Here is a 27,308-nt window from a genome sequence, read left to right as displayed (position 1 = left end):
CGGCATTTCTTCACCTCCAGGAGCCTCACCGCCCCCCCGCCCCCGCGGCAGTCGGCCCGATCGGCGGGAAGGGGCTAGAACGAGCGGCTGCGCCACAGCTGGTGCACAGGGCTCCCGCCTACCCGTGCACCCCGACGCCGGACACGTCCCACCCGCAGGGGCCCCCAGAGCGCTCAGCCCTCCGCTTCCGCCCCCGCATGCCAAGCAGAGCGGGCGACCCATCCCGCGCCTGTCTCCCGGGCGCCAGCGCCAGGCTCTGCCCGCAGCTCCCAAGCCTCCCTCGGGTAACTGAGGCTCGTCTCGGGCAGCCCCGCCAAGGTCACGGGCTCGGGTTACGTAAGCCCGGGCTGTGGGCGGATGCGTACCTGCAGCGGGAACGTGGCCGCCCGGTTGCCCACGTAGCCGCGGACGACGTGGCTCTGTATGGAGAGCACCCGGCACTCCTCCTCCATGCCGGGCCTGGCCGCGGCGGCGCGGGGCCGAGGCGGGGGCACGGTCTCCGCCGCTCGCTCGGGCTCCGGCTCGGCTCGGTTCGGGCTCGGGCTCCGACCCCTGCTCCCCTCGGCTCCGACTCCGGCTCTGGCGTGCGGGGCCCCGGTCGGCGCAGACGCCTCCTTCTGACCTCAGCGGGCGGCTCCGAACCCGCGAGTTCCGCGCGGCGCCGGGGGCTGGCCTAGGGCGGGCCGGGGCGGGGACAGCCGCGCGGGTCCCGCCCCCGGGCTGGGAGGAAGCGAAACCCGACCCCCGCCGCGCCGCCGCGCCGCCGCGCCCGGTGGCCCCCGCCACTCTGCCGCCGGAAACGCTGGGTTTGCACTGTCATTCCACCGGGAGAGGGCTCTGGAGCGCCGTTCGTTCGTTCGTTCATTCATTCAGTCAACACGCGTGCTCCGCTCCAGCCCTGCACCGCGCGCCCAGCCGCGCGCCGGGGAGACTCGAAGGCCCGGGCGCCACGCCCCTGACCTCCAGGCGCGACATTCTCACCACGCGGAGAGCCACGAGAGTGCACGTGGGCGTGGGAAGAGTGCCAAGGCGCGGACGTGACCCCAGACCCCGGATCCCCAAGGGAACCGCGCTCTCAGTTGCCTGCAGGGCCCGGAGCCCGCATCCGATCCACGTCCCCTCCCACGGGCCGCGGGAGCTGACAAACACAGGGCCGAAGGGACCCAGTCTCCCCCACACCGGCGTGGGGTGGCGGGCTTCTCTGGGGCGCCCCGGACCCTTGCGGACCCTGAGTACCCCCTCTGGTGGCCCGACCTGCAGAGGCCCCAGCCCCCGGCCACATGCTGGGCCCTCAGTCCACGGGTGCCCGGGCCTGGGCAGCGTGTCCGATCCCAGCCCAACCCGGTCTTCCTGTGGAGGGCCTGCCTTCCACGAACCTGACCCCCTAGGGGATCCCACAGCCTTCACTTCCCACCCCTGCGCTCTCCACAGCTGACACACTCCCTGTGGCTTCCCTGCACTACCCCAGGGAACGGACGCCTTTGGGTTCTAGACTTGCAGACGTGGTGATTCGGGTCTCTGGGGTCAGTATCACCAGACTAAAGTCTTGGTGACCTAACACAGCGCACCTGCGGCTCTGCAGCTTGGTGAGACCGGATGCCCGACCAGGCGGTGCTGAGGACTGAGGGAGGAGGACATTACTTAGAGATCCAGGTTTTAAAAAGAAAGTACATCGTGAATAGTAATAATCGTCCATTAATAATAGCTAACATTGGCCAGACGTGGTGACTCACACCTGTAATACCAGCACTTTGGAAGGCCGAGGTGGGCGGATCTTGCAGTCAGGAGTTTGAGAACAGCCTGGCCAACATGGCGAAACCCCATCTCTGCTAAAAATACAAAAATTAGCCGGATGTAGTGCCACGCACCTGTAATGCCAGCTACTTGGGAGGCTGAGGCAGGAGAATCACTCAAACCCGGGAGACAGAGGTTGCAGTGAGCCAAGATCGCACTGCTGCACTCCACCCTGGGTGACAAGGTGAGACTCCATCCCCCAACACTCCCCCCCCCCCCCCCCCCCCCCCCCCCCCCCCCGCCAAAAAAAAGGCAGACATGGTGGTGCCTGTAATCTCAGCTACTTGAGGGGCTGAGGCAGGAGAACCACTTGAACCCGAGAGACAGGGGTTGCAGTGAGCCGATATCATGCCACTGCACTCCAGTCTGGGCGACAGAACGAAACTCCATCTCAAAAAATAATAGAAATAATACAGCTAACATTGAGCACGTACTGTGCGCTGAGCATATGTCATGCATTAACACATTGAATCTTCACACTACTTTACAGAAGAGTGTAAACTAAAATAAAATCCTAAGCCCCCCTCCACCAAGTAAGGGAACACCAGAAAAACCCTAAAACTGAGTTCCTGGTCATGAGGGAACAGGAGGTCAACTGCATCTTTTTACCCCCTCCCTTTAGGGTTTACACACAACACTGAACAGCACTAAAGTTAAAATAGAGAGCTTGAGAGCCACAGAACAGCCTCTGTGGCAATAAGATATCAAATTACAAACAGGACCTCAGGCCACACCAGGCAAGGGTCAGCCTTGTACCCTACACTGAGAGAACGGATTCTGCCCTCACGCCACAGCTGCTTTTTCTCCAGCAGCTAAACACACACTGGCCCAGCAATGAGCAAGATTCAAATGACTGCAGCTCATCCACCCACAGACGCCAACTGACCACGTTCCACAGCCATGACCACAGCTCTGACTGTGCAAAAGCCTGACTTCAGGAACCACCTCCTGATAAGGGACCCCTGACCGTGGACCGGCTCTGGCCGGTTTACAGAGGCTGTGCACTGAAGTGCCTTTGCATCCTGATTAGACCTCTGACATTTAGGTCCTCATTGCGACACACTGACATGTTAAGACTCCACCCTAGAGTGAACACAGGTCATATGCGACATGCGTGTTTGTTTGGTATGCATGTAGCCAGACCCCCTTCATGAATATTCACCACTCCTCCTGTAATCTGCTGCATATGTATGTTTAGGCAGCCCTTTTAGCATAGAGCTCCTTCCCCAACCTCTCCTCCCTTGAAGTACCTGTCTCTGTGGGAGGGCCACTGATACAGACAAGAGGCAGGGAAAAACTGCATAGAAGAGGCAGTTCCCCAGCGAAGGCCCCTAAAAAAGAATGTCACGTCCCTGTTTTCCCACCTGAATGGTGCTTTTTCCAAAATCACCCTGGCCTGCCGCACCCCCATCTTGTACCCATAAAAACCCAAAACGTCACTGACAGAGGAATGCAGTGGCACAGCAGAGAAGGAGAGAAAGAAGCATCTGAATGTGGAGAGGAGTTCGACCAGGGAGGATTATCTTCTCACTCCATCCCCTTTCCAGCTCCCCATCCTGCTGACAGCCACCTCCATCCCTCAATAAAACCTCCATTTTCACCATTCTTCAAGTCCATGTGACCTGATTCTTCCTGGATGCCAGACAAGGACCTGAGTACCAAGAGGATGGGGTGTAAAAGGCTGTCACTCTGACTCTTCACTAAACTGGTTAACACTTAGCAATCCATGGATGACAATTGCTAGAAGAGAATTAATTGGCCAGGCATGGTGGCTCACGCCTGTAATCCCAGCACTTTGGGAGGCCGTGGCAGGTGGATCACGAGGTCAGGAGTTCAAGAGCAGCCTGGTGAATATAGTGAAACTCCATCTCTACTAAAAATACAAAAAATTAGCTGGGTGTGGTGGTGTGTGCCTGTAATCCCAGCTACTTGGGAGGCTGAGGCAGGAGAATTGTGTGAACCCAGGAAGCAGAGGTTGCATGAGCCAAGATCGTGCCATTGCACTCCAGCCCAGGTGACAGTGTGAGACTCCATCTCAAAAAAATAAGAAAATAAAATAAAGAGAAATAATTGTAACACAACCCTAGATGCCACCATGAGGCTGGAGTCCAAAAGCGCTTGCCCTGGCCCTCGAACCCACTCACCCGCATGCTCCCCCTCCCACAAGGAGTTTGTGCCAGGTAAGCAAGCCACACCCCTATCATGAGTCCCACAAAAGGCTCCAGGGAACTCTCCTGTCTCAGCACCTTAAAGGCTGTAACCCTTTGTAAGAAATAAAGTCTCTTGTCCTTTCCCAAACTTATAGATTTTGAAGTTAACAAACTAAGGAGAAGTCAGAGGTTACAGAGTTGGTGACAAGCTGTGCTGGGTGAGAGCCCCAGGAACCCGCAGAGGTAGCCCCAGCCACTGCCATTACTACCCTTTGCTCATCCTACTCTGTGAGTCTCTCGCCCTTAGCTCTTAGGAGCACCTGATGAATCTCTCTCTCTCTCTCTGCAATGGATTTCGTCCTTCCGCACTTTGATCCATCACCCGTGGTCCCCTCCCCATCCCCAGCCCCCACCTCCCCCCATCCTATCACACCTTTGGTCCCAGGCACTAAGAGGAAAGAGCAGGGGAGACATGGAGGAGAGCTGACCAGCCTCCAGGCCTGTGGGCTCCAGGACCCTCCTTCTTGACAGAGGGCCCTGATCAAAACTCTAAAAATGACATTATGGTGAGTACATTTTTGCCTGTGGTTTCTTGGGCTTTAGAAAGATCTGGTTGCCCGTTCCCAGCTGTTGTGCAGATGGCCATTGCCTGTGGTTCTCACACTGGTCGTTTTAGAGTCACCCAGGGAACTGGGTACACACACCTAGGCCCAGCCCTGTCCTATCTCGTTGACCCTTGCCCTGAACTTCTTTTTAGCTCTGCAGGTGCTTCTGAGACCACCCAAGGGTGAAAGGCACTGTGTGGGCAGATAAGCTAATTTGCTGTTTTTATGAGCACATGTCAGTTGGCACTAATTATCAGTCCAGGAGCAAAGCTTTTTCCTTGATGACTCAGATAGTAAAGACTTTCTAGACACTATGAGTCTACTGAAAAGATGCCCGGTCCTGGCTAGCCAGGAGACGAATGGGATGTCCCGCTTCGACTGGGTGGGCTGCCACCCCATCCTGTACCCCTAGGTCAGCCTTTCCAGGGAGAGAGCTCTGGAGGGGTGGCCCTCAGCTGGGTGGTGGCCAGGGAGGCTCCCCTAGGGAAGCTGGAGAGACCCAGAGCTGAGCTCCGCCTGGGGAGGCAAATGGATGGGGTCCCGGAGATGGTCAGAAAGTCATTCACTGAGAAAGAAAAGAGGGGACCCAAGAGAACTGACACCAAGCTTGTCTTCCACCAGAGCATTCCAGGCATGACCAGTTGAGTTACGGTGGCAACACAGTGTGCCCTCAAAGGACGGTGAACCTTGGAAAATGTCAACAAAAGGAGTCCAAGTCTGCAAAATATTGAAAGAAATTTATTCTAAGCCAAATATGAGTGACCATGGCCCATGACACTGAAATGGGAGAGTTCCCTGATTCCCCTTATAGGATGTGCAACAGGGGTACAGCTTGTCTGTTGAGCCACCGTGCATGTTCAAACCCCTTACGGGAGAGGGAGCACACAGATGGGCAGGTGCAGGAGCAGGGGCAAGTGCCCCTGGGCTCCAGCCCCACAGCAGTATCCAGGGGGTGTCTGTGAGTGCCAAAGCCCAAGTCGGCATGAGTTACAGTGCACTCTTTAGTCATGCCATCTGCAGATGGCTTAAGTCTTAACCAGTCAGTGCCCTCTTGGTACCCAGGTCCTTGTCCAGCATCCAGAAGAACCAGGTCACACACAGACTTGAAGGATGAATGTGGGGGTAATGTTATCGAGTGGTGGAGGTGGCTCTCAGCGGGATGGATGGGGAGCTGGAGAGGGGATGGAGTGGGAAGATGATCTTCCCTTAGAGTTTGGCCGTCCAGCGGCTGATCTCCTTTCTGACCATCCCCCAGCTGAACTTGTCTTGGTGTTCAGACACTCCTCTCTGCCCCACCATTCTGCTGTCCTTCTGTTCTTCTGTTTGTCTCCTCATGGAGACAGGGATTTGGGGTTTATATGGGTTAAGGACAGGGGGACATGGCAGACCAAAAGGCAACTTTTGGGTGCAAAAACAGGAATGTCTGTTCCCATTTAGGGCTGTGGGTTTCCAGACTTGAGGGAGGGGGTTTTCCCCGGGAACTGCCCTCTTCTACCCAGTATTTCCCTGTCTCCCATCTGTATCAACACGGGCCTCAGGAGGTCGAGAACATGTGCCAAGGTGGTCAGGGTGCAGCTTGGTTTTAGACATTTTAGGGAAACATGAAACTTCAATCAAATACATTTAAGAAATACATCAGTTTTGGGCTGGGCACGGTGGCTCACACCTGTAATCCCAGCACTCCAGCCTGGGCAACAGAGCAAGACTCCATCTCAAAAAAAAAAAAAAAAGAAAAAATACAAAAATTAACCGGGCGTAGTGGCGGGTGCCTATAGTCCCAGCTATGTGGGAGGCTGAGGCAGGAGAACGGTGAAGCCGGGAGGCAGAGCTTGCAGTGAACTGAGATTGCACCACTGCACTCCAGCCTGGGCAACAGAGCAAGACACCGTCTCAAAAAAAAAAAAAAAAAAGACCTGGGATCAACAGAAAGGAAGGTCTGCATTAAGATCAAGGATTGTAGAGACTGAAGCTCTTATTTGCAAAGAAAGTCTTCAGGTAGCAGACTTCAGAGAGAATGGGTTGTCAAAGGTTTCTTATCACACTTAAAGTCTGCATTGATGTTAATGCTGGAGAGGTAGAATAAGGCACATCCCATCCCCACTTCCCATCATGGCCTGAACCAGTCTCTCAGGTTACATTTTCAGAGTTCCTTGGCTGAGGAGGAAGTCCGTTCAGATGGTTGGGGGGGTCTCCAAATTTTATTTTTGTTTTACATGACCCATGGTTATGTTGACCACATGTCATGTGATCAATACTTTTTTTAAAAACTTGCTTTTTTTTTTTGAGACGGAGTCTTGCTCTTTCTCCCGGGCTGGAGTGCAGTGGCCGGATCTCAGCTCACTGCAAGCTCCACCTCCCGGGTTTTACGCCATTCTCCTGCCTCAGCCTCCGGAGTAGCTGGGACTACAGGCGCCCGCCACCTCGCCCGGCTAGTTTTTTGTATTTTTAATAGAGACGGGGTTTCACCGTGTTAGCCAGGATGGTCTCGATCTCCTGACCTCGTGATCCGCCCGTCTCGGCCTCCCAAAGTGAAAAACTTGCTTTTGCCTGGCATGGTGGCTCATGCCTATAATCCCAGCACTTTTGGGAGGCCGAGGTGTGCGGAGCACGAGGTGAGGAGTTTGAGACCAGCCTGGCCAACATGGTGAAACCCCATGTTTACTAAAGATACAAAAAATTAGCTGGGTCTGGTGGTATGTGCCTGTAATCCCAGCTACTTGGGAGGCTGAGGCAGGAGAATTGGTTGAACCAGGGAGGTGGAGGTTGCAGTGAGCTGAGATCGTGCCATTGCACTCTAGCCTGGGCAACAGGGTGAGACTCCATCTCTAAAAAAATAAAAATAAAATAAAATAAAAAAGTTTGCCTTCAGCCAGTGATAGTAGTTCATGGCTGCAATCCTAGAATTTTAGGAGGCTGAGGCAGAAGGATCGCTTGAGCCCAGTAATTTAAGACCAGCCTGGGCAATATAGTGACACCCCATCTCTGCTAAAAAAAAAAAAAAAATTAGCCAGGCGCAGCGGCACGGGCCTATGGTTCCAGCTACTTGGGAGGCTGATGTAGGAGAATCCCTTGAGCCCAGGAGATTGAGGCTGCAGTGAGCCATAACTGCGCCATTGCACTCCAGCCTGGGTGACAGAGCAAGACCCTGTCTCAAAAAATAAAATAAAATAAAATAAAATAAAATAAAATGCAAAACAAAATAGAAAGCTTTCCGTTTGGACACAGGAATGGATATGTTACCAACCATGAGTTCCTGGGCTCTCAATGCAATGGAAATTGACATTGGGGCCAAAGGAGTTTTCCCAGACAAGGCTTCGTTGGAGCTTATGTCCAGGCATAAGGGAGGCAGCCCAAGGGAGAGAAAGAATCCCTGACTGAGTCCTAGAAAGGAGCTGGTTGGGACTTTTTGTCAGGCAAAGGGTGGAAACTGATATCAGGGTAGGGTGTGCAGGCTGGGCTGGGGAAGGCCCCTGAGGGCTAGGACAGGCTGGTCAGCACGTCTGGTTGCAATGGTTATTTTGAGTCACGGGCCAGCTGGCTGGCTGACTGGGGCGGCAAGGCTGTAAATCTGTTGCTCAGCATTCCTTCCCAAAGTGGGGACCCTCTACAACCTTGGTTGATATTCTGGATCTTTTAAAGCCAGTTCCTGGAATTGTTTAAGTAAAAGGCCTAGTTAAATATTACAAGAGCACAGAAGAGCAATATAAATGGCTGTTTTCTTTGAATGACCAAAGTCTCAGGGTTAGCGAGTTTGGTGTCAAGCCAGGTAGTGGGGTGGGGTGTGTGATCCATGGAAGGCATGGGAGAATGCTCTAGTAGGGGGTGAACTGAGCCAGCCCCGTCCCTACTCGTCTCAGGTATAACTGTGTAAATAAATGTCCGTTCAGACCCTGGCAGCAAATGAAATGCCCTCACCAGGAGACCACGCCCAGAGGATGTTTGAGTAACTGCTTCCCAGCACCACAGGGTTCCTTAATTACCATAAAGGATGTTAAAAATCATTCAGGATTTGCTTTTGGCCAGGAGTTTGAGTGGTGTCTTCTCTTTTTTTTTTTTTGTTTTGAGACGGAGTTTCACTGTTGTTGTGCAGAGGCTGGAGTGCAATGGTGCGATCTTGGCTCACTGCAACTTCCGCCTCCTGGGTTCAAGTGATTCTCCTGCCTCAACCTCCTGAGTAGTCGGGATTACAGGCACGCACCACCACGCCCGGCTAATTTTTTTTTTTTGTATGTTTGGTAGAGATGGGGTTTCTCCATTTTGGCCAGGCTGGTCTCGAACTCCCGACTCAGGTGACTCACCTGCCTTGGCCTCTGAAAGTTCTGGGATTACAGGTGTGAGCCACTGCGCCCAACCCTGAGTAGTGTCTTAGTTAGCTGGGGATGCTTTAAGAAAATGTCATAGCCTGAGTGGCTTTAAGCCAACAGAAAGTGTTTCTTGCTGTTCTGGAGGCAGAAAATCCAAGTTCAGGTGCCCGCCGATTCGGTCACTGGTGAGGGCCTCTTCCCGGCCCACAGATACTGCCCTTCCAGCAGCGCCTTCACAGAACCTCTTCTTCGTGTGGTCCCGGGGTGAGGGTGCTTGTCTCTCCTCTTCTTCTGTCCAGGCTGGAGTGCCGTGGTGCGATCTCAGCTCACTGCAACCTCCACCTCCCAGGTTCAAGCAATTCTGCCTCAGCCTCCTGAGTAGCTGGGACTACAGGCATCCACCACCACGCCCGGCTAATTTTAGTAAAATAGAGACAGTTTCACCATATTGGCCAGGCTGGTCTCAAACTCTTGACCTCAGGTGATCCGCCCACCTCAGCCTCCCAAAGCGCTGAGTTTATAGGCGTGAGCCGCCACACTGGCCTCTCCTCTCCTTATCAGGACATGAATCCCATCCCGGGGGGCTCCACCCTCTGACTTCTGTTAAACCAGTCCCCTGCCAAAGGCCCCACCTCCAAATGCCACCATCACACTGGGGTTAGGGCTTCAACATATGAATTTTAGGGGGACACAGACACTCAGTCCATAACAGGTGAGCGCCTCTGCCAGACCAGCCTGTGAGCCCTGTGGCCGAACACCTTCAGAGCAGCACCCTGGGCCCAGACTCCGCTTGAGGCTGGGTGCCCCCACTTCACTGGGGTGCTGCCACCTGGCCTAGGAGGAGTCTAGTTGGGCCTCCCTCCCATCAGCATCACTTTGGCTCGGAGGAACAGTGCATGTAAGTGGCTATTATGGCTGAATTATGTCTTACCTCCAAATGTGTATGTTGAAGTCCTAACCTCCAGCACCTCCGAGTGTGGCCTTATCTGGAGATAGGGTCTTTGCAGTTGTAATCACTTAAAGTGAGGTCATTAGGATAGACCCTCATCCAGCATGACTGGTGTCCTTAACAAAAGGAAGAAAATGTGGGCCGGGTGCAGTGACTCACACCTGTAATCCCAGCGTTTTGGGAGGCCAAGGCAGGCAGATCACCTGAGGTCAGGAGTTCAAAACCAGCCTGGCCAACATGCTGAAAACCCTGTCTCTACTAAAAATATGGAAATTAGCTGGGTGTTGTGGTGCATGCTTTTAATCCCAGCTACTCAGCAGGCTGAGGCAGGAGAATTGCTTGAACCTGGGAGGTAGAAGTTTCAGTGCGCCAAGATCATACCACTGCACTTCAGCCTGGGCGACAGAGCGAAACTTCATCTCAAAAAAAAAAAAAAAAAGGTAAAAAAAGAAAATGTAAAGACACGGGAAAAATCTACAGGCCAAGGACAGAGTCCTGGAACAGATTTTCACTCACAGCCCTCAGAAGGCACCAACCTTGCTGATGCCTTTGTGTTATACTCTGGCCTCCAGAACCATCAGAAAATGCATTTCTGTTGTTTAAACCACCCAGCAGTGGTACTTCCTTATGGCAGCCCCAGCAAACGCAACCTCCGCCTCCCAGGTTCAAGTGAGTCTCCTGCTTCAGCCTCCCAAGTAGCTGTGATTACAGGCACACGCCACTACACCTGGCTAATTTTGTATTTTTAGTAGAGACAGGGTTTCACCATGTTGGTCAGGCTGGTCTCCAACTCCTGACCTCAGGTGATCCGCCCACCTCAGCCTCCCAAAGTTCTGGGATTACAGGCATGAGCCACCGAGCCTGGCCGGAATTTCTTACTACTGGCCTGACAGCAAGAAAAAAATAACTTAAAATCAAGGACTTTTCTTAGATCCGTTAGAGCACTGAGGTCACATGACACATGCCACCCTTTAAATCTGGGGAGTCAGGTGAGCAGAATCACAGCCCAGATCTGCGGTGGGTCACCCTTTAGATCTGGGGAGTCAGGTGAGCAGAGTCACAGCCCAGATCTGCGGTGGGTCACCCTTTAGATCTGGAGAGTCAGGTGAGCAGTCACAGCCCAGATCTGCGGTGGGTCACCCTTTAGATCTGGGGAGTCAGGTGAGCAGAGTCACAGCTCAGATCTGCGGTGGGCGACACCCCTCTGGAGCCGGGAACTGGTGGGAACTTTTAAACCATAACTGACAAGTTGCTGGAGGCTGCCCCTGGCTAGCCTGAGGGTTAAACCCTCTGGGGGCCCAGCCTTGTAGAGGGGCAGGCTTCCTTCCATAGATTTTACCTCCTGGAGCCCCACCAGGTTCTAGCACAGAAGGGTGGAGAACAATCCCCAGTGCTTGGGGAAGGGATAAGTAACTGCAGTCGGCCCTTGGTGCTCACAGGTTTTGCATTCTCAGATTGAACCAGGATCAAAGCTCTTCAGAGACCCCTCCCTCCCCTCCACCAGAATTCCAGGCAAAGGGCGGCCCACAGGGCCAAAACACTACAAGGCCGGCTCTGCTGAGGCTGTCAAATGACCTTCTGGCCAATTATGATGGGCGGGTGGCCCGTGCAGGACTGCAGGAAGCCAACGCCGTATCCACTGACGTCACTGCCTATGCCAAGCTTGTCCAATCTGCAGCGCAAGACAGCTTCGAATGTGGCCCAACACAAATTCATAAACTTTATTAAAATATTTATGAGATTTTACTGTGATTTTTTTTAGTCCGTTGGTATTATTAATGTTAGTGTATTCTATATGTGGCTGAAGACACTTCTTCCAGTGTGGACCAGGGAAGCCAAAAGACTGGACACCCGTGGTCTACACCAACCTCAGCAGGGATGAGAAAAAGCAGGCACCGGCCATTGACCCAGAATCTGGCCCTGGCAGTGCTGGACTGGTGAGTTTCTCCAGTGGAATCCTGATGACTTGGACATCACCAAGTTTTCCATCCTCACGGATATGGGTCCCAGACACGCTCATCAATGAGTCTGTTGGACGTGGGGAAGTCTCCAAATACCCCATACGTGTACATCTGGTATCAAGGTGAGGTCCGGAACTACAAGCCCCTCCAGGTGGTGTCCGTCTGTAGCCTTGACATCTGTAACTTCCCCTTCGATGTCCGAGCTGCTCGCTGACCTTCAGCAGCCGCCCCACATCGTCCGTGAAATCAGCATCTCCCTGTGGCGCTTGCCAGAAAAGGGGAAGTTTGACAGGAGCGTCTTTATGAACCGGGGGCATGGGAACTGCTGGGGTGCCACCCTGCTTCCCGGAGTTCAGCGTGGAGTCAGTGCCTGCTGTGGAGGAATGAGGTCCTGCGTGGTCATCGCTGGTGGCCGTCCTCTGTGTGGTCGGCCTGCTGCTGCCCCTCGTCTTCCTCACCGTTGTGGACATCATGGGCTCCCACCTGGCCCCCAACAGTGGCGAGAGGGTCTCCTTCAAGATCACCCTCCTCCTGCGCTACCCAGTCTTCCTGATCGTTGTGCGCGACACACTGCCGGCCACGGCCATCAGCGCTCCCCTCAGGGCTGTCTGCTTTGTGGCGTGCATGGCTGTGCTGGTGATAAGTTTGAGACCATCTTCATCTTGCCACTGGTGCACAAGCAAGACCTATGGCAGCGGCAGCGGCAGCGGTTCCTGTTTGGCTGTGTCACCGGGTTCTGGAGAGAATCGCCCAACTACTTTGTCTCAGGGAACAATGTTCCCACAGGCTCCCAGCCACCTTCTGTTACCTGATAGAGTTGTCCAGGTTCTTGGCATGTTGAACAAAGAATTGAACAAAATGTGCAAAGTAACAAAAGAGCCAAGCCATGAAAGAGAAAGAAACAGGAGAAGCAAGGAAAGCACAGATTTACTGAAGACATTTCAGAGTGGGAGCAGGCTCAAGCCAGCGGCTCAGGTGCCTCTTCTTTAGGGTTTTTTTTTCTTTTTTTTTTGAGATGGAGTCTCTGTCACCCAGGCTGGAGTGCAGTGGCGTGATCTCGGCTCACTGCAAGCTCCGCCTCCCGGGTTCACGGCATTCTCCTGCCTCAGCCTCCTGAGTAGCTGGGACTACGGGCGGCCGCCACCTCGCCCGGCTAACTTTTTGTATTTTTAGTAGAGACGGGGTTTCACCGTGTTAGCCAGTATGGCTCAGCCTCTCAAAGTGCTGGGATTACAGGCGTGAGCCACTGCGCCCGGCCTATCTTTTAAAGAATGTGGTGACTCAGGCAAGAGATATGGGCACCATGTGCTCCATCCTGTTTTGTCTTCAAAGCATCTGTCTGGAGAGCCGCACAGTTAGAGCCAGGGGCTCTGTGACGTTTTGCAGGCAAGTGAGCACGCACGGCTCCTTCCGTCTGCTGCTTGTCTCTCAGATAACTCAAGACACCTCTAATCTTTCTTTCTGTCTCAGGTAAGGGACCGGGGGAGAAAACACTAAGAAATGTTTCTAAGGGTCACTGCCCAGGGAGCGCTCCTTTTATCATTTCTTACAAGGTTGGTCTACTGATAACAAATTCCCTGAGTTTTTGTTTGTTGAAGAACATTTTATTTCTTCTCTCTTTTTTTTTTTTTTTTTTTGAGACAGAGTCTCACTCTGTCTCCCAGGCTGGAGTGCAGTGTTGTGATCTTGGCTCACTGCAACCTCCGCCTCCCAGGTTCAAGCGATTCTCCTGCCTCAGCCTCAGTAGCTGGGATTACAGGCACGCGCCACCACACCCAGCTAATTTTTGTATTTTTATTTTTTATTTATTTTTATTTTTATTTATTTATTTATTTTTTGAGGCGGAGTGTTGCTCTGTCGTCCGGACTGGAGTACAGTGGCCGGATCTCAGCTCACTGCAAGCTCCGCCTCCCAGGTTTACGCCATTCTCCTGCCTCAGCCTCCCAAGTAGCTGGGACTACAGGCGCCCGCCACCTCGCCCGGCTAGTTTTTGTATTTTTAGTAGAGACGGGGTTTCACCGTGTTAGCCAGGATGGTCTCGATCTCCTGACCTCGTGATCCGTCCGTCTCGGCCTCCCAAAGTGCTGGGATTACAGGCTTGAGCCACCGCGCCCGGCCAATTTTTGTATTTTTAGTAGAGACGGGGTTTCACCATGTTGGCCAGGCTGGTCTCGAACTCCTGACCTCGTGATCCGCCCGCCCACCTTGGCCTCCCAAAGTGCCGGGATTACAGTGTGAGCCACCATGCCTGGCCGGCACTTTATTTTTTACACCTTTTCCGTATTTAGATACACGAGGGCTCACCGCTGCGTCACGGCGGCCCACAGTTTTTGGTGCAGTGACTTGCTCTGCAGGTGTGTAGCCTGGGAGAAGCAGGTTACAGCACAGGGCCCAAGTGTGTCGCGGACTGTGCCAGCCAGGTTTGTGTGAGTGCACTCTCTGAAGTCAGCACGACAGTCATATCGCCCGAGGGTGCATTTCTCAGGACAGATCTCCTCACTAGGCAACCGTGACTGTACTTGCCATAGCAGCCAGCACGAACCGAGCCACTTCTGGGAAACTCCATCGCCAAATACCATCCCGCTGAGGATTAGGTTTCGACACGTGCATTTGGAGGCCTCAGGCATTCGGCCTCTAACAGCCTCCACGTGGCAGGTCTGGGGGCCCTTCAGGGCCAGAGCTGGGCAGGAAGGGGGAAGGGGGGAAGGGGTAAGGGCCTTCTGGCTGACGGGTCCTCCCAAAGAGGCCAAGGAGCGGGTCAACAGCGTGGAGGTTTGGGGAACCGAAGATAAGCCTAGGGGGAGGTGGGGCTGGGACTGGGACTGAGCAGGCAGAGTGGGGACTTTGTCCAGCAGGTTCAGAAAAAGCTGTCACACAGCACACACCTGGCTGCCACCCCCGCCCATGCCCATCTTATAGCGTTTTCATCAGCAGATTTCAGCACATAATCATTGAAGATAAAGTTGCCTGCTCCACTGTGTTAAAAATAAATAGCACTGCCTGCAGTTGCTCATGGGGAACAAAAGCGATGCCTCCTTTCACCCGCAGAGAGCCCGTGATGGGGTGGGGCTGAGTGTCAGGGCTGCGCCTCTCCTGAGTTCTCAAGGTCCGCGTGAATGATTTGCCAGGACGTGGCGTTGCGGTGGCGATCAGGGCCACTCGCGGAAGGTACCAATCAAGTAGGAATCAAATCCGGTAGCTGTCAGTTCGGTACATTTTCAACTTTTATTCTTAAAAACCTGGGTGGAGAAATAATTATAGGATTTAAAGATTGACGGACTGAAGGCTTAGTCACCAGGCAGTGACTAACGCCAGAAAGAGCTGCAGCAATTTTTAGACTGGGTTCAGAAAGGCACCGAGTCCTAGGAACAAAAGGCCTGCACAGGGCCCTCCGGGAAAACATAAGGGCTGAATCACAACAAGACGCAGGTGACTCACCGTTCTCTCCACCCAGACTCTACTTCCTAAAAGGGAATTGCACCAGCATAACCTGCAGTGAAGCGGCTTCAGCTGCCGTCTGCGGACTCCCCCACACCCCCAGTCAATGCCACCTCCAGCCCCCAGGTAGGGCTGGCCTCCCTGCCTCAGCCCCTGCCAGAAGCCCGGGGCCGCCCTTTCCTGCAGCCGGGCCTGTCCTCCTGAGACGGCTGCCTGCTGGGCAGCAGCGTTGTGCTGGCCGTGGAGGCAGTGTCTCTTCTGGCATGTGCTCCTGAAGAAGCAGTGGAGAGAAAGTCAGAGGCTGCAGCGTGCTAAACCCCAGGGGGCTGGCCCTGGAAGCCTGGGACACCTGCAAGGGCCAAGTTAGTGGAGGTGAGGACAGAGGTCCTGACTGGCTTCCCAGCTCTTAGAAGGAAAATGTGCCTGTGGAGATGACGTGGATCAGAAAACGAGGTGGAGAGAGGCCGACACACTCTGGAAGCCTCCCTGTGTTCTTTTCCCCATTCTCCCTGGGCCTTCCCCACATCAGCCAGAAGCCTGTCCTCCTCCGCTTCTGCCCGCTGAGCTCAGGTGTGGGCCCCAGGCCCTCTGCTGCCTGGTGGGTTCTCTCTCTCTCTGGTTCTCTCTCTCTCTCTCTCTCTCTCTCTCTCTCTCTCTCTCTCTCTCTCTCTCTCTCCTCTCTCCCTCCCTCCCTCTCTCTCTCTCTCTCTCCTCTCTCTCTCTCTCTCTCTCTCTTCAGGGTGGCTCCTGAAGTGTGCACAGGACAAAGCCCAAACCCTCCCCACGGCCCCCACAGCCCTCCCTGGCCGTCCCACCTGCACCCTGGCTGCGCTGGCTGTTCTCTCCTCTGTGCCTCTACTCAGGTGCGGTTCCCTCTACTGAGATCCCTACCCGGACTTGTTCTCTGGACAGACTTCCTCTCAGCTTTAGCTGTAGAATTGCCATGGCCAGTATCATAGCTGCAGCCACATGGGACTCCAGAGTGCCAGTAGACGGGGCCATCAGCATACACGCCTGGCTTTGGAAACTTACTACAGAAAAAAAGCCTGAAAAGTATCTCAATACTTTTTTATATTAATTACATGTTGAAAGTATATTTTGGAAATACATTATTTAAAAAGACTGACAGTTTCTTTTTCTTTTTTTTTTTTGAGACAGAGTCTTGCTCTATCGCCCAGGCTGTGGTGCAGTGGCCGGATCTCAGCTCACTGCAAGCTCCGCCTCCCGGGTTTACGCCATTCTCCTGCCTCAGCCTCCCAAGTAGCTGGGACTACAGGCACCCGCCACCTCGCCCAGCTAGGTTTTTGTATTTTTTAGTAGAGACGGGGTTTCACCATATTAGCCAGGATGGTCTCGATCTCCTGACCTCATGATCTGCCCGTCTCGGCCTCCCAAAGTGCTGGGATGACAGGCTTGAGCCACTGCGCCCGGCCTCTTTTTCTCTTTTAAAAAACGTGTCTACAGCCGGGTGCAGTGGCTCACACCTGTAATCCTAGCACTTTGGGAAGCCAAGGCGGGCGGATCACGAGGTCAGGAGATCGAGACCATCTTGGCCAACATGGTGAAACCCCGTCTCTACTAAAACACACACAAAAATTAGCTGGGTGTGGTGGTACGCACCTGTAATCCCAGCTACTCAGGAGGCTGAGGCGGGGGATCGCTGGAACCTGGGAGGCAGAGGTTGCAGTGAGCCGAGATCGCACCACTGCACTCCAGCCTGGCAACAGAGCAAGACTCAGTCTCAAAAACAAAACAAAAAGTGTGCAAGGAAATTGAAAATGACAGCTGTGGCTTGCATGGTGTTGCGGGTTCCTCCATCTCATCTCCTCTCTGGTCCCTGCACTCCAAGCAGTCCCTGTTGTCTTTCCGGCCTGTATCCCAGTGCCTGGCATTGCCTGGGCACTCGGCGGGGGTGCCAAGCATGTTTATCAAAGGAGAGAGTACCTGGGACTCCTTGATCTTCACCCATCTTCAGTGAGCCAGTGTGTGGGTGCGTCCGAGGATGGGGCCCTCACCTGGCTGCAGCAGTTTGTGTGTTTTTGGGGTTTTATTTTTTATTTTATGAGGTGGGGTCTTGGTCTGTCACCTAGGCTGGAGTACAGTGGTGTGATCTTGGCTCACTGCAACCTCTGCCCGCTGAGCTCAAGCAATCCTCCCGCCTTAGCTTCCCGAGGAGCTGGGACTACAGGTGTGCACCACCACGCCCAGCTAATTTTTTGGTATTTTTGGTAGAGTAGGGGTTTCACCATGTTGCCCAGGCTGGTCTAGAACTCCTGAGCTCAAGTGATCCGCCCTCCTCAGCCTCCCAGAGCGCTGGGATTGCAGGCAGGAGCCACTGTGCCCAGCCGGCTGCAGCTGATGCATGTGAGTGTGCACGTGCGTACTGGTCGGGGCACTGGGGGTGGGCGTTCTCCAGCTTTGCAGGCAGCCCCTCCTTTCCAGAGTCCCTGGGAACTTCAAAGCAGGAATGGAACATTCAGAGGCAGCAGCAATGTCCTGGTTCCTGCAGGCTTTGTAGGCTCAGAAAACAAACCTAAATCCAGTCATGTTTCTGCATTCAGCGTTATGTTTTTAAACAAAACTTTGGCTTGGCTTATGTGTCATTTATAGAAAAGTGGTATGTAGCTGGGGAGTTGGTACAATAATAGTTTATTCTCAGGCGCTGCACAAACCAGCCATGTGTCTGCTGCCTGCTGTGCTAACCCTGGAATTTGTTGATCTCTGGGGTCCTAGGTAGATCCACAGCTTAGAGACTAAAGTTAGATGACAATATGTGCTTGAGAAGAAGCAGGAGCTCTGGGGAGGGACGAGCTTCTTGGAGTCTGCTGTGTCCCCACGGTGCCAGCTCAGCACCCTGGCTGGGTGAGAACAGGCCGCCTCAGGCTGCACGCCTGGACACACAGGAAGACGCCAGCCCATGTGCTGGCCTGAGCTGCACTAGGCCCCAGTCAGGGGAATCAGCCTGTGAGCTCTGGATTTGGGTCCTGATGCTGGGCTGGGGGGTTATCCCTTCCCAGAGAAAGCTGGAAAGCTGAGGTTGGAGTTGTCATAGCCACCATAGCAATCACCTGGCTGAGCACACTTTAGGGGCGTCGGACATCCAGGATTTCCCACACAGGGGTCCCTGTGACAGAGTGGACAGGCCACAGCCCTGCTAGACCATCCCCAGCGCCATCAGAGGCAACCCAGTGGGCTGTGGGGTCAAAGTTAGACACACTTTTCAAGAATGCAATATTAGAAGAAATGAGGGGCAGACGCTCTGGAAGAGAAGCTTTAGACCAGAATCACTGCACATCCTTGGTGATTTCCTGGTGAGAAAAAATGTTTGGAGAACAACTAGGGGGAAATTTGAACATGAACGTGTGTGACGATGTCCGTGATCTAAGTTGGTTTCCTGTAACCATGGTGATGTAGTTAGAGAGAGGAATGTCACCTGGTAACGCAGGGTGGAGTGTTTGAGGACAATGCCGTGTTGTCCATAACTTTTTAAAATTTTTTCCTTTGAGACAGGGTCTTGCTCTGTCACCCAGGCTGGAGTGCAGTGGTGCAGTCATGGCTCGCTGCAGCCTTAACCTCCTGGGCTCAAGTGATCCTCCCACCTCAGCCTCCTGAGTAGCTGGGGCTATAGGCACGTGCCACCACGGCCAGCTAATTTTTGTATTTTTAGTAGAGATGCGTTTCACCATGTTGGCCAGGATGGTCTCGATCTCCTGATCCTGTGATCTGCCCGCCTCAGCCTCCCAAAGTGCTGGGATCACAGGCGTAAGCCACCGCACTTGGCCAGGAACGGGACCTTCTAAAACGAAACATGCACATCCTCTGTCAGCCCAGTCTCTCAGGAACCTGAGACATCCTTACACCGGGGGGGACAGGGGGCGTGTTTGGCCAAACAGTAATCCACACAGAGCACGAGTCCACACTCATGAAGTATTTAGAAACACAAAGGGCTGGCTGCCAGGTGCTGGCGGGAAGGGGAGCAGGGCTGGCTGCTCAGTGAGTGCAGGTCTTCTCTTGGGGTGGTGAAATGCCTGCCGTAGATGGAGGTGTGGTCTCACAACACTGTGAATATACTATATGTTGGGGACCAGCCTCAAGACCACCCGTAGGGTACCTGAAGTCCGGTGGCGACAAAGGAATGAGAAAAAGACAGGTTAAGAGTTCATAAAGGTGGGAGTCCGGGGGCCAGTTGCAAAATGGAGGCTGCGAAAGGCACCGAGCTCTGGTGTCCACACTGTTTACTGAGTACAATCACTTAGATCTAAGAAGCAGACGTTCGGGGCGAAACGGTGAAAGGGAGGCAGTACGTCACAGGCGTAATCTATAGCAATAGCGGTTTAAAGGAATCTCCTTTGTGTTCAAACAGCGTATCTTTAACTTATCAGAGAGTAGCTACTGGGAGCGGCTTAACCAGGAGCCTGCACGTCTGTCCACATTCCAACGCTTTCTCCTTGAACACCGTGTTTACAGATAAGAGAGCGGGTCTCGCTCTGAGCATGGGAACATGATGGCAACTAGGAGGCTTTCCTCCTCAGAGGCTCTTGTGGCTTTCCACAACTTTTTGTCCCATTTTTTTATGGCCAGTTTATACAGGTACCTTACAGGCCCTTTTCCCAACACTAAATGCCACTGAATTGTACACTTTAAACAATGATTATGCCACTGGGCATGGCAGCTCACGCCTGTAACCCCAGCACTTTGGGAGGCTGAGGCGGGCAGATCACTTGAGGCCAGGAGTTCGAGACCAGCCTGGGCAACATGGCAAAACCCCGTCTCTACTAAAAATACAAAAATTAGCTGGGTGTAGTGGTATATGCCTGCAATCCCGGCTTCTTGGGTGGCCAAGGCACGAGAATTGCTTGAACCTGGGAGGTGAAGGTTGCAATAAGCCGAGATCATACCACCTCACTCCAGCCTGCGTGACAAAGGCTGTCTCAGAAAATAAATAAATAAATAAAAAGTTATGTGAATTTCATCTCAATTTAAGAAAAGTTCTTGGCTTTTTTTTCAGCATTTTGAGTATCTCATCCCCACCTTCAGCTTTTTTTTTTTTTTCTGATGCGAAGTCAGAAAAAATACCTGAATCAGGTTTAAAAAAAAATCTTAATCTTACTGGGGTTCTGTTGTATGTGACGAGTCCTTCTTCTCTGGCTGCTTTGAGGTTTTGTCTTTCAACATTTTGGGTGTCATCATTTCAGCTGTGTTTGGGTGTTGGAGGGTGTGGAGTTACTTAGATGTGTGCAGTTTTTGATCAGTGTACACATCTAAGAAACTCCACACACTCCAAGGAAGATAAACTCAAAGCTGGCAAGATTTTGGCCATTGAGTATTTTTTCTCCTGCAGTCCTCCTGCCGTGTGCGCGCTGGGGCGTTTGGCGATCCTGCATTTCTGAGGCTCTGTTCATCAAAAAAAATTCTTTTCAAATCACACAGTTTCTATTAATCTACGAGTTTGCTGATTCTTTCTTCTACCCCCTCAAATCTACAGTAACTGAAATAAAAACTTCACTAGAGGGACTCAAGTCTAGTGAAGTTTTGATTTCTCTTACTGTGCTTTTTAACATCTATATCTCTATTTGGTTCCTTTTAAAAATACCTATTGGTATTATTTGATGAGACACTGTCATCATACTATCTTTCATTTATTTTTATTTTTGAGATGGGAGTTTCGCTCTTGTTGCCCAGGCTGGAATGCAGTGATGCAATCTCAGCTCACTGTAACCTCTGCCTCCCAGGTTCACATGATTTTCCTGCCTCAGCCTCCCCGGCTAATTTTTGTATTTTTAGTAGAGACGGGGTTTCATCATGTTGGCCAGGCTGGTGTTGAACTCCTGACCTCAAGTGATCCACCTGCCTTGGCCTCCCAAAGTGCAGGGATTACAGGCGTGAGCCACCGCGCCCGACCCCATCTTGTATTTTTTTTTTTTTTTTTTTTTTGAGACGGAGTCTCGCTCTGTCGCCCAGGCTGGAGCGCAGTGGCCGGATCTCAGCTCACTGCAAGCTCCGCCTCCCGGGTTTACGCCATTCTCCTGCCTCAGCCTCCCGAGTAGCTGGGACTACAGGCGCCCGCCACCACGCCCGGCTAGTTTTTTTTTTTTGTATTTTTAGTAGAGACGGGGTTTCACCGCGTTAGCCAGGATGGTCTCGATCTCCTGACCTCGTGATCCGCCCGTCTCGGCCTCCCAAAGTGCTGGGATTACAGGCTTGAGCCACCGCGCCCGGCCTTGTATTTCTTTAAATATGATTTCCTTCAGCGAGGTGAACATATTAATAATGGCTGTTTGAAGCCTGTCTGCTAAGACCAGCACCTGGGCACCCTCCAAGCCAGTGTCTATTGCCTCTCTGCTCCTTGTGTATGTGACACTCTTTTGTTTCCCTGAATGTCTTAACTTTTTTTGTTGAAAACTGGACATTTTAAATAATACAACAGATTTCCTTCTTTCCCTAGGGCTTTTTTCTTTTTTATTTATTTATTTTTTTTTTGAGACGGAGTCTCGCTCTGCCACCCAGGCTGGAGTGCAGTGGCCGGATCTCAGCTCACTGCAAGCTCCGCCTCCCGGGTTTACGCCATTCTCCTGCCTCAGCCTCCTGAGTAGCTGGGACTACAGGCGCCCGCCTCGTCGCCCGGCTAGTTTTTTTTTTTTGTATTTTTTTTTTGCATTTTTTTTTGAGACGGAGTCTTGCTCTGTCGCCCGGGCTGGAGTGCAGTGGCCGGATCTCAGCTCACTGCAAGCTCCGCCTCCCGGGTTTACGCCATTCTCCTGCCTCAGCCTCCCGAGTAGCTGGGACTACAGGCGCCCGCCACCTCGCCCGGCTAGTTTTTTTTTTGTATTTTTAGTAGAGACGGGGTTTCACCGTGTTAGCCAGGATGGTCTCGATCTCCTGACCTCGTGATTCGCCCGTCTCGGCCTCCCAAAGTGCTGGGATTACAGGCTTGAGCCACCGCGCCCGGCCTCTTTTTTTTTTTTAAAGACAGGGTCTCATTTTGTCACCCAAGGCTGGAGTGCAGTGGTATGATCATAGCTTACTGAAGCCTTGACCTCCCAGGGTCAAGCAATCCTCCTGCCTCAGCCCCCTAAGTAGCGGGGACTACAGGTGCACGCCACCACGCCTTGTTATTTGTATATATATATATTTTTTAATGTAGAGACAGGGTTTCGCCATGACGCCTAGGCTGGTCTCAAACTCCTGGACTCAAGCGACTTGCCCGCCTAGGCCTCCCAAAGTGCTGAGATTACTGCGTGAGCCGCCGCGCCCGGCCCAGGGTTTGTTTTTGTTTGCTTGTTCAGTGTCTGTCTGTGGACTTGTCTGGGATCCAAAGTACAGATGAAAAAGTTGTTTCAGGGAATGTGTGCCTATAAAGACTGCGCCATGCCTGTACTCTGCTTGCCCGACACTGACCACACCCACTGCCAACACCCAGAACAGGCTGTGTGCTGGGTACCAGCCCCCCCATGCCCACCTCACCCTAGCTGGAACAGGCAGTGTGCTGGTTACCAGCCTACCCGTGCCGACCTCACCCTAGCTGCAGCCCCCCATGCCCGCCTCACCCTAGCTGGAACAGGCTGTGTGCTGGGTACCAGCCCCCCCATGCCCACCTCACCCTAGCTGGAACAGGCTGTGTGCTGGGTACCAGCCCACCCGTGCCCGCCTCACCCTAGCTGCACCCCTCTGTGCCCGCCTCAGTTTCCGGGCTGCAGTGGGGGATCTCCACCCAGGACACTGGCACTTCTCCACTCCTTGTCACAAGCGCAGGCCTGTGGGTGATGTTTTAGACACAATGATGAACACGTGTGCAGTCAGGCCTGCTTCAAGCACTCGAAGAAGATCCGCCGAGCAGTGCCCCACCGACTCTGGCAGCAGCAGATAGTGATGAAGAGAATGGTACCCAGAGTCTTGTTTTCAAACCCGACCAACACCAACACCTTCCAAACTCTGCTGCTCTGGAACAGCTCCCAAAGAGGCCTATTTTTTACGCATACTGAAAGTCAACATCAAACACAAATTGGAGGGCAAAGACTTTTTTTTTTTTTTTAATTGGACTTGGCTTTGACGAGTACTGACAAACCCTGCAGACACTAGTACAATTTGATCGTAAACAAAGCCCTTGCCAGCACAGTCCAGCAAATTCTGAGAAAACACATACAAAAGTTAAAAGACAGCTTGATTTCATCATCCTCCAGACACCTGCCAACTGTTTCCAGATTTTCTGTGCAGTCTTCTTTGTGCTTTCAGTTCAGTCAACATTAGAAAGGACAATAAACTTGTAAAGTCAGACGCCTAACTGTGCAAAACTGACCAGACCATGGAGAAGGGGGAGGCACCATTTTACAAAATATTATTAAGATCACCAGCATTAATTTAAATTATTTTCTTTTCTGGACTCCCAAGTCCACTTGGCAATTTTACTTAGGAAAATATCATGCTTAAATAGAAAACTGGTATTCTAAACACATTTTCTTTATGTGACATATTCTTGTGTGTCTATGTAATGAGAATTTTTAAAAAATTGTTTTCTTTCTGCTGTCAAAACTTCGGCATTAAAAATAAGGGACTGTAAACCTAGTTGACTTACCCATAAAAAGGAGTAAGTTCGGAGAATGAGAGAAGGACCAACAAAATCCAAGCCCCCTGTCACTCCCAGCCAGGACCTCTCAGGCGTGGTTTTGACAGGAGGTGCGTTTATAGGACATTCACTGGTTCCTCAGAATGGACAGGTAATCTAGAAATGCTAGGAGGAAACCTTCCTGCAACAGTCTGCAGAACAAATGTGCCAGTTCTGCCTTAGAATGTCTTAAGACATCTCAGCAATGTTGGATCCTATGGCCCCTTTGGCTATAGGACCCATCTTTAAAGCTGAAATAAAAATTGTTAGAAAAATATTCTAGGAGGAATGAAACTAAAAAAAAAAAAAAAAAAGAAAAGTTAAAATATGTGCTCACCTTAATTGTTTCACTGTGTCAGTTTTGGTTCTGAATGTGACGTGAGGATCCTATCCAATGCAGCTATTAAACCATGCAGCCACCACAGGTATGTCGTACATAAGACCTCATTACAGTGACGATCTAACAGCACAAGTTAACTAATTTTTTCATGGCTCATATGACAAAACGATTACAGAGTAGGCGAAGAACAGAGTGAGTGCTTTCTTCTCACCAGGGCCTTCATCAGTGAGTCAACTGCTCTTGACGCCAGCAAGTCAGTCTGATGTTCCCAGGTGAAACCCCGCTCTTGGCTCCGTGAGCGAATGAGCCGGAGGTAAACCCAGTGCAGCTCTGCAACCCCAGGGACTGAAGCCACGTTGTCCAAAGCCACAGCTGGGACCTTGGAGAACCTGGGGCTCTCTGCTGGGAGGCAGCAGTGGAGAAGGGGACTGGCCGGTTTTTGGTGAAAACCCGGGGCTCCTGTATGGGGCGCATAACGGGAGGGAGGCGGTTTCACTTCCAGGCCTGAGCAGAGCGCGGCTGGCTGGGAGAGCAGCAGGCCAGCGCAAACCGCGCGCCCGTGCCCTCTTGCTGCGCAGAGGGAGCTGCGGGAGCATGGAGAAGGCGCGCAGCCTTGGCGGCTGTCCTCAGCAGCCGCTCACTGAATCTGCACCTTCTCCAGCTCTCAGGCCCGGGTCAGACACTTTCTCAAACAGATCGAGCAATCGCTGCTCAAAAGGCCTCATTTCTGTTTCCCCAACGAAAGCCTGAGTGCCTTCCGCCCGTGTTTGTCACGAACTTACAGGAGAATTGTCTCAACTCTCAAGTGCTCGCTTCCGCATTTGAGAGGAAAGGTCGCGGAGCGGGAGCGCAGGCTCCAGATACCCACGGCAGCCTCTAGGGAAGATGGGGAGCTGCCCCGGAGGCGGTCAGGCAGTGACTCGGCTGGAACGTGGACGGGGAGAGAGAGAGAGACGCAAGGGCTTGGAGGAATGAGTGTGCTCCACGCAAGGACCTCGCAGAGGGCTCCGCGCCGGGCGGGGTCCTGGGTAAGAGCTGGGGGCTGCGCTGGCCTCCCGAGAAGACACTTTGGGCTTGCCGTAGAGGTAGGAAAACAGGGAGGGAAACTAGGTAGCGGGGAGGAGAAGAAAAAGCCCCCAGAACACAGAGCCTCTTCTTTCCTCACCCCTACCTGTCTACACCCCCAGCTGAGCACATGTAGAAAAACTATGGTATTGCTGATTCTGTGACAAGAATCTTCCCCATCGGTAACCTGCCAAACACCCACAGAACATGGCAATGAAGCCCTACATGCTTTGAAAAGAAAACAGATTGTTAAGACTAACAGAAACCAGCTTAGTACAGCAAATACAGTAATGAGTACCAAATTCCGCAGAACTGGGAGCTCCACAGGAAGTGCGATTCCACCTTTCACTGTACCAGCAGCACTGACTGATTTACAGTTCCGATCAACGTGCTCTCCTCAGCTTCAGGGAGGGTCTCATTTCCTACACCCATGGGAATCACTGAGGTTACCCAAAAATGTAAAATCCCGGAGAGCTCGAACACAAACATGGTTTCTAGCAAAAGATTCAACCAAGACGCCCGCAGCCGCTACAGAGGGGCCAGGACGCAGCAGCCCGCGGGCACGTTCAGAACCTCGTGCACACAACTTACGGGAACTTAGAAAATCATAAAAAAGGCCCCACATTCTTAAAGGTATAATTTATAGCGTATTCTGTACAAAAGCAGTCTTTTACAAGGGACTCTGCTGCCCCTCAGAAGAAATCCATAGCCCTGGGCCTTCTCCTTGGTGTGGCGGTCAGGGGCTTCTTGGCCACCAGGGGTGAGCTGGCAGGTGAGCTGGTGGGGGTCTTCAGCACCCCGTGGAGGGGCCTCTGTTCAGGGTCGAAGGCCACTCGGGAAGGGCCCGTGGGACTGACCAAGATACTCTTGTCTGTCTTCTTGAATTCTGTCCCAAATGAGAGCAAGGCCCCATGTTAAGCAGGTCCAACAGCTGTCCCTTCAACAGCTTGGACAGTGTCCTGCCTGGGTGCCAACCCTGCCCATTTGCTAGGACGAAGCAGGGCCATCTCAAGGTCCTGCAGACAGCAGGCCTGGGAGCCTTCTGAGGGAAGGAGGGCAGTGAGGCCATGTCCCATGCCTCAACTCACCCTCCCGAGGCCGCCTGTACACACCAAGGGGAGCTGCTGGTCGGGTGGCTCCGGGAAGGTGAACATTGAGGGTGGGGGTGTTTTGGACAATGAGTGAACTAGCCATTTGAGTCTGGGACAAATCTGTGCTATGTGGAGCTGCAGGATTCATCCTGTTCATTTTCTCCAGTTGTAAAGGCTGGGTGAGCTCCTCAGGCTCTCTGAGAGTCTCTTTTCCCTAAACATACACGCTCACACACTTGTGCATGCACATGCACACACATACTGGCACACGGACATGCACACATACTGGCACACACACACTTGTGCATGCACATGCACACATACTGGCACACGCTCACACACTTGTGCATGCACACGCACACACACACATACTGGCACACGTACACACATTCACACATACACACACAATTACTTGCAGTTCCCAACAAGAGTCAGGTCCTAAACTCGTTATAATACTTTTTTTGTTTTTTTTTTTTTTTGCGATGATGGACTCTCACCCAGTCTGTCACCCAGGCTGGAGTGCAGTGGCACGATTTTGGTTCACTGCAACCTCTGTCTCCTGGGTTCAAGCAATTCTCCTGCCTCAGCCTCTTGAGTAGCTGGGACTACAGGCTCTCGCCACCACGCCCAGCTAATTTGTATTTTTAGTAGAGATGGGGTTTCACCATGTTGGCCAGGCTGGTCTGGAACTCCTGACCTTGTGATCCGCCCACCATGGCATCCCAAAGTGCTAGGATTACGGGTGTGAGCCCGGCCTATAAAACTTTTAAAACTTTGGTTTCCTTTGTAAATGAACTCGAATGGATGGCACCAATATGAAAAGTAGGAAGATGGGGTCACCCTTGTCCGCCCCCCAGGAAGCAAGCTGTTCTGAAGTTTCGCAGAGAGACAGCCACAGCTGATGGGCCGCTCCAATCTCAAATGGCCTCTCTGCGGGGCGGCTTTCAGTGTTTAGAAAGACACTTGGGAGAACGGCTTTTTGGATCACGTCTCTCTAGGTAGCCTCTCT

At 52.6% G+C, this 27,308-nt stretch overlaps 2 protein-coding genes and 1 pseudogene across 2 annotated transcripts in view; 1 reads left to right on the top strand and 2 right to left on the bottom strand.

Annotated features, from left to right (window-relative positions):
- The window catches only part of PDXK (pyridoxal kinase), a 44,855-nt gene extending 44,122 nt beyond the window's left edge, over nt 1-733 (bottom strand). The window contains exon 1 of the mRNA XM_033232619.1: nt 366-733. Coding sequence (XP_033088510.1) covers nt 366-452 — 87 coding nt within the window. The 5' untranslated portion in view covers nt 453-733. The remainder of the gene's footprint in view (nt 1-365) is intronic.
- LOC117096489 lies at nt 451-24,787 on the top strand (annotated as a pseudogene).
- Nucleotides 23,219-27,308, bottom strand: part of RRP1B (ribosomal RNA processing 1B) — a 37,723-nt gene continuing 33,633 nt past the window's right edge. Inside the window, exon 16 of the mRNA XM_033232616.1 lies at nt 23,219-26,094. Coding sequence (XP_033088507.1) covers nt 25,901-26,094 — 194 coding nt within the window. The 3' untranslated portion in view covers nt 23,219-25,900. The remainder of the gene's footprint in view (nt 26,095-27,308) is intronic.

The sequence above is a fragment of the Trachypithecus francoisi genome, unplaced genomic scaffold (assembly GCF_009764315.1).
Source record: "Trachypithecus francoisi isolate TF-2019V2 unplaced genomic scaffold, Tfra_2.0 Lachesis_group14, whole genome shotgun sequence".
In the NCBI taxonomy this organism is placed as follows: domain Eukaryota; kingdom Metazoa; phylum Chordata; class Mammalia; order Primates; family Cercopithecidae; genus Trachypithecus; species Trachypithecus francoisi.
Note: the sequence above shows the minus strand (reverse complement) of the source record. Positions and strands in the feature narration are given on the sequence as shown.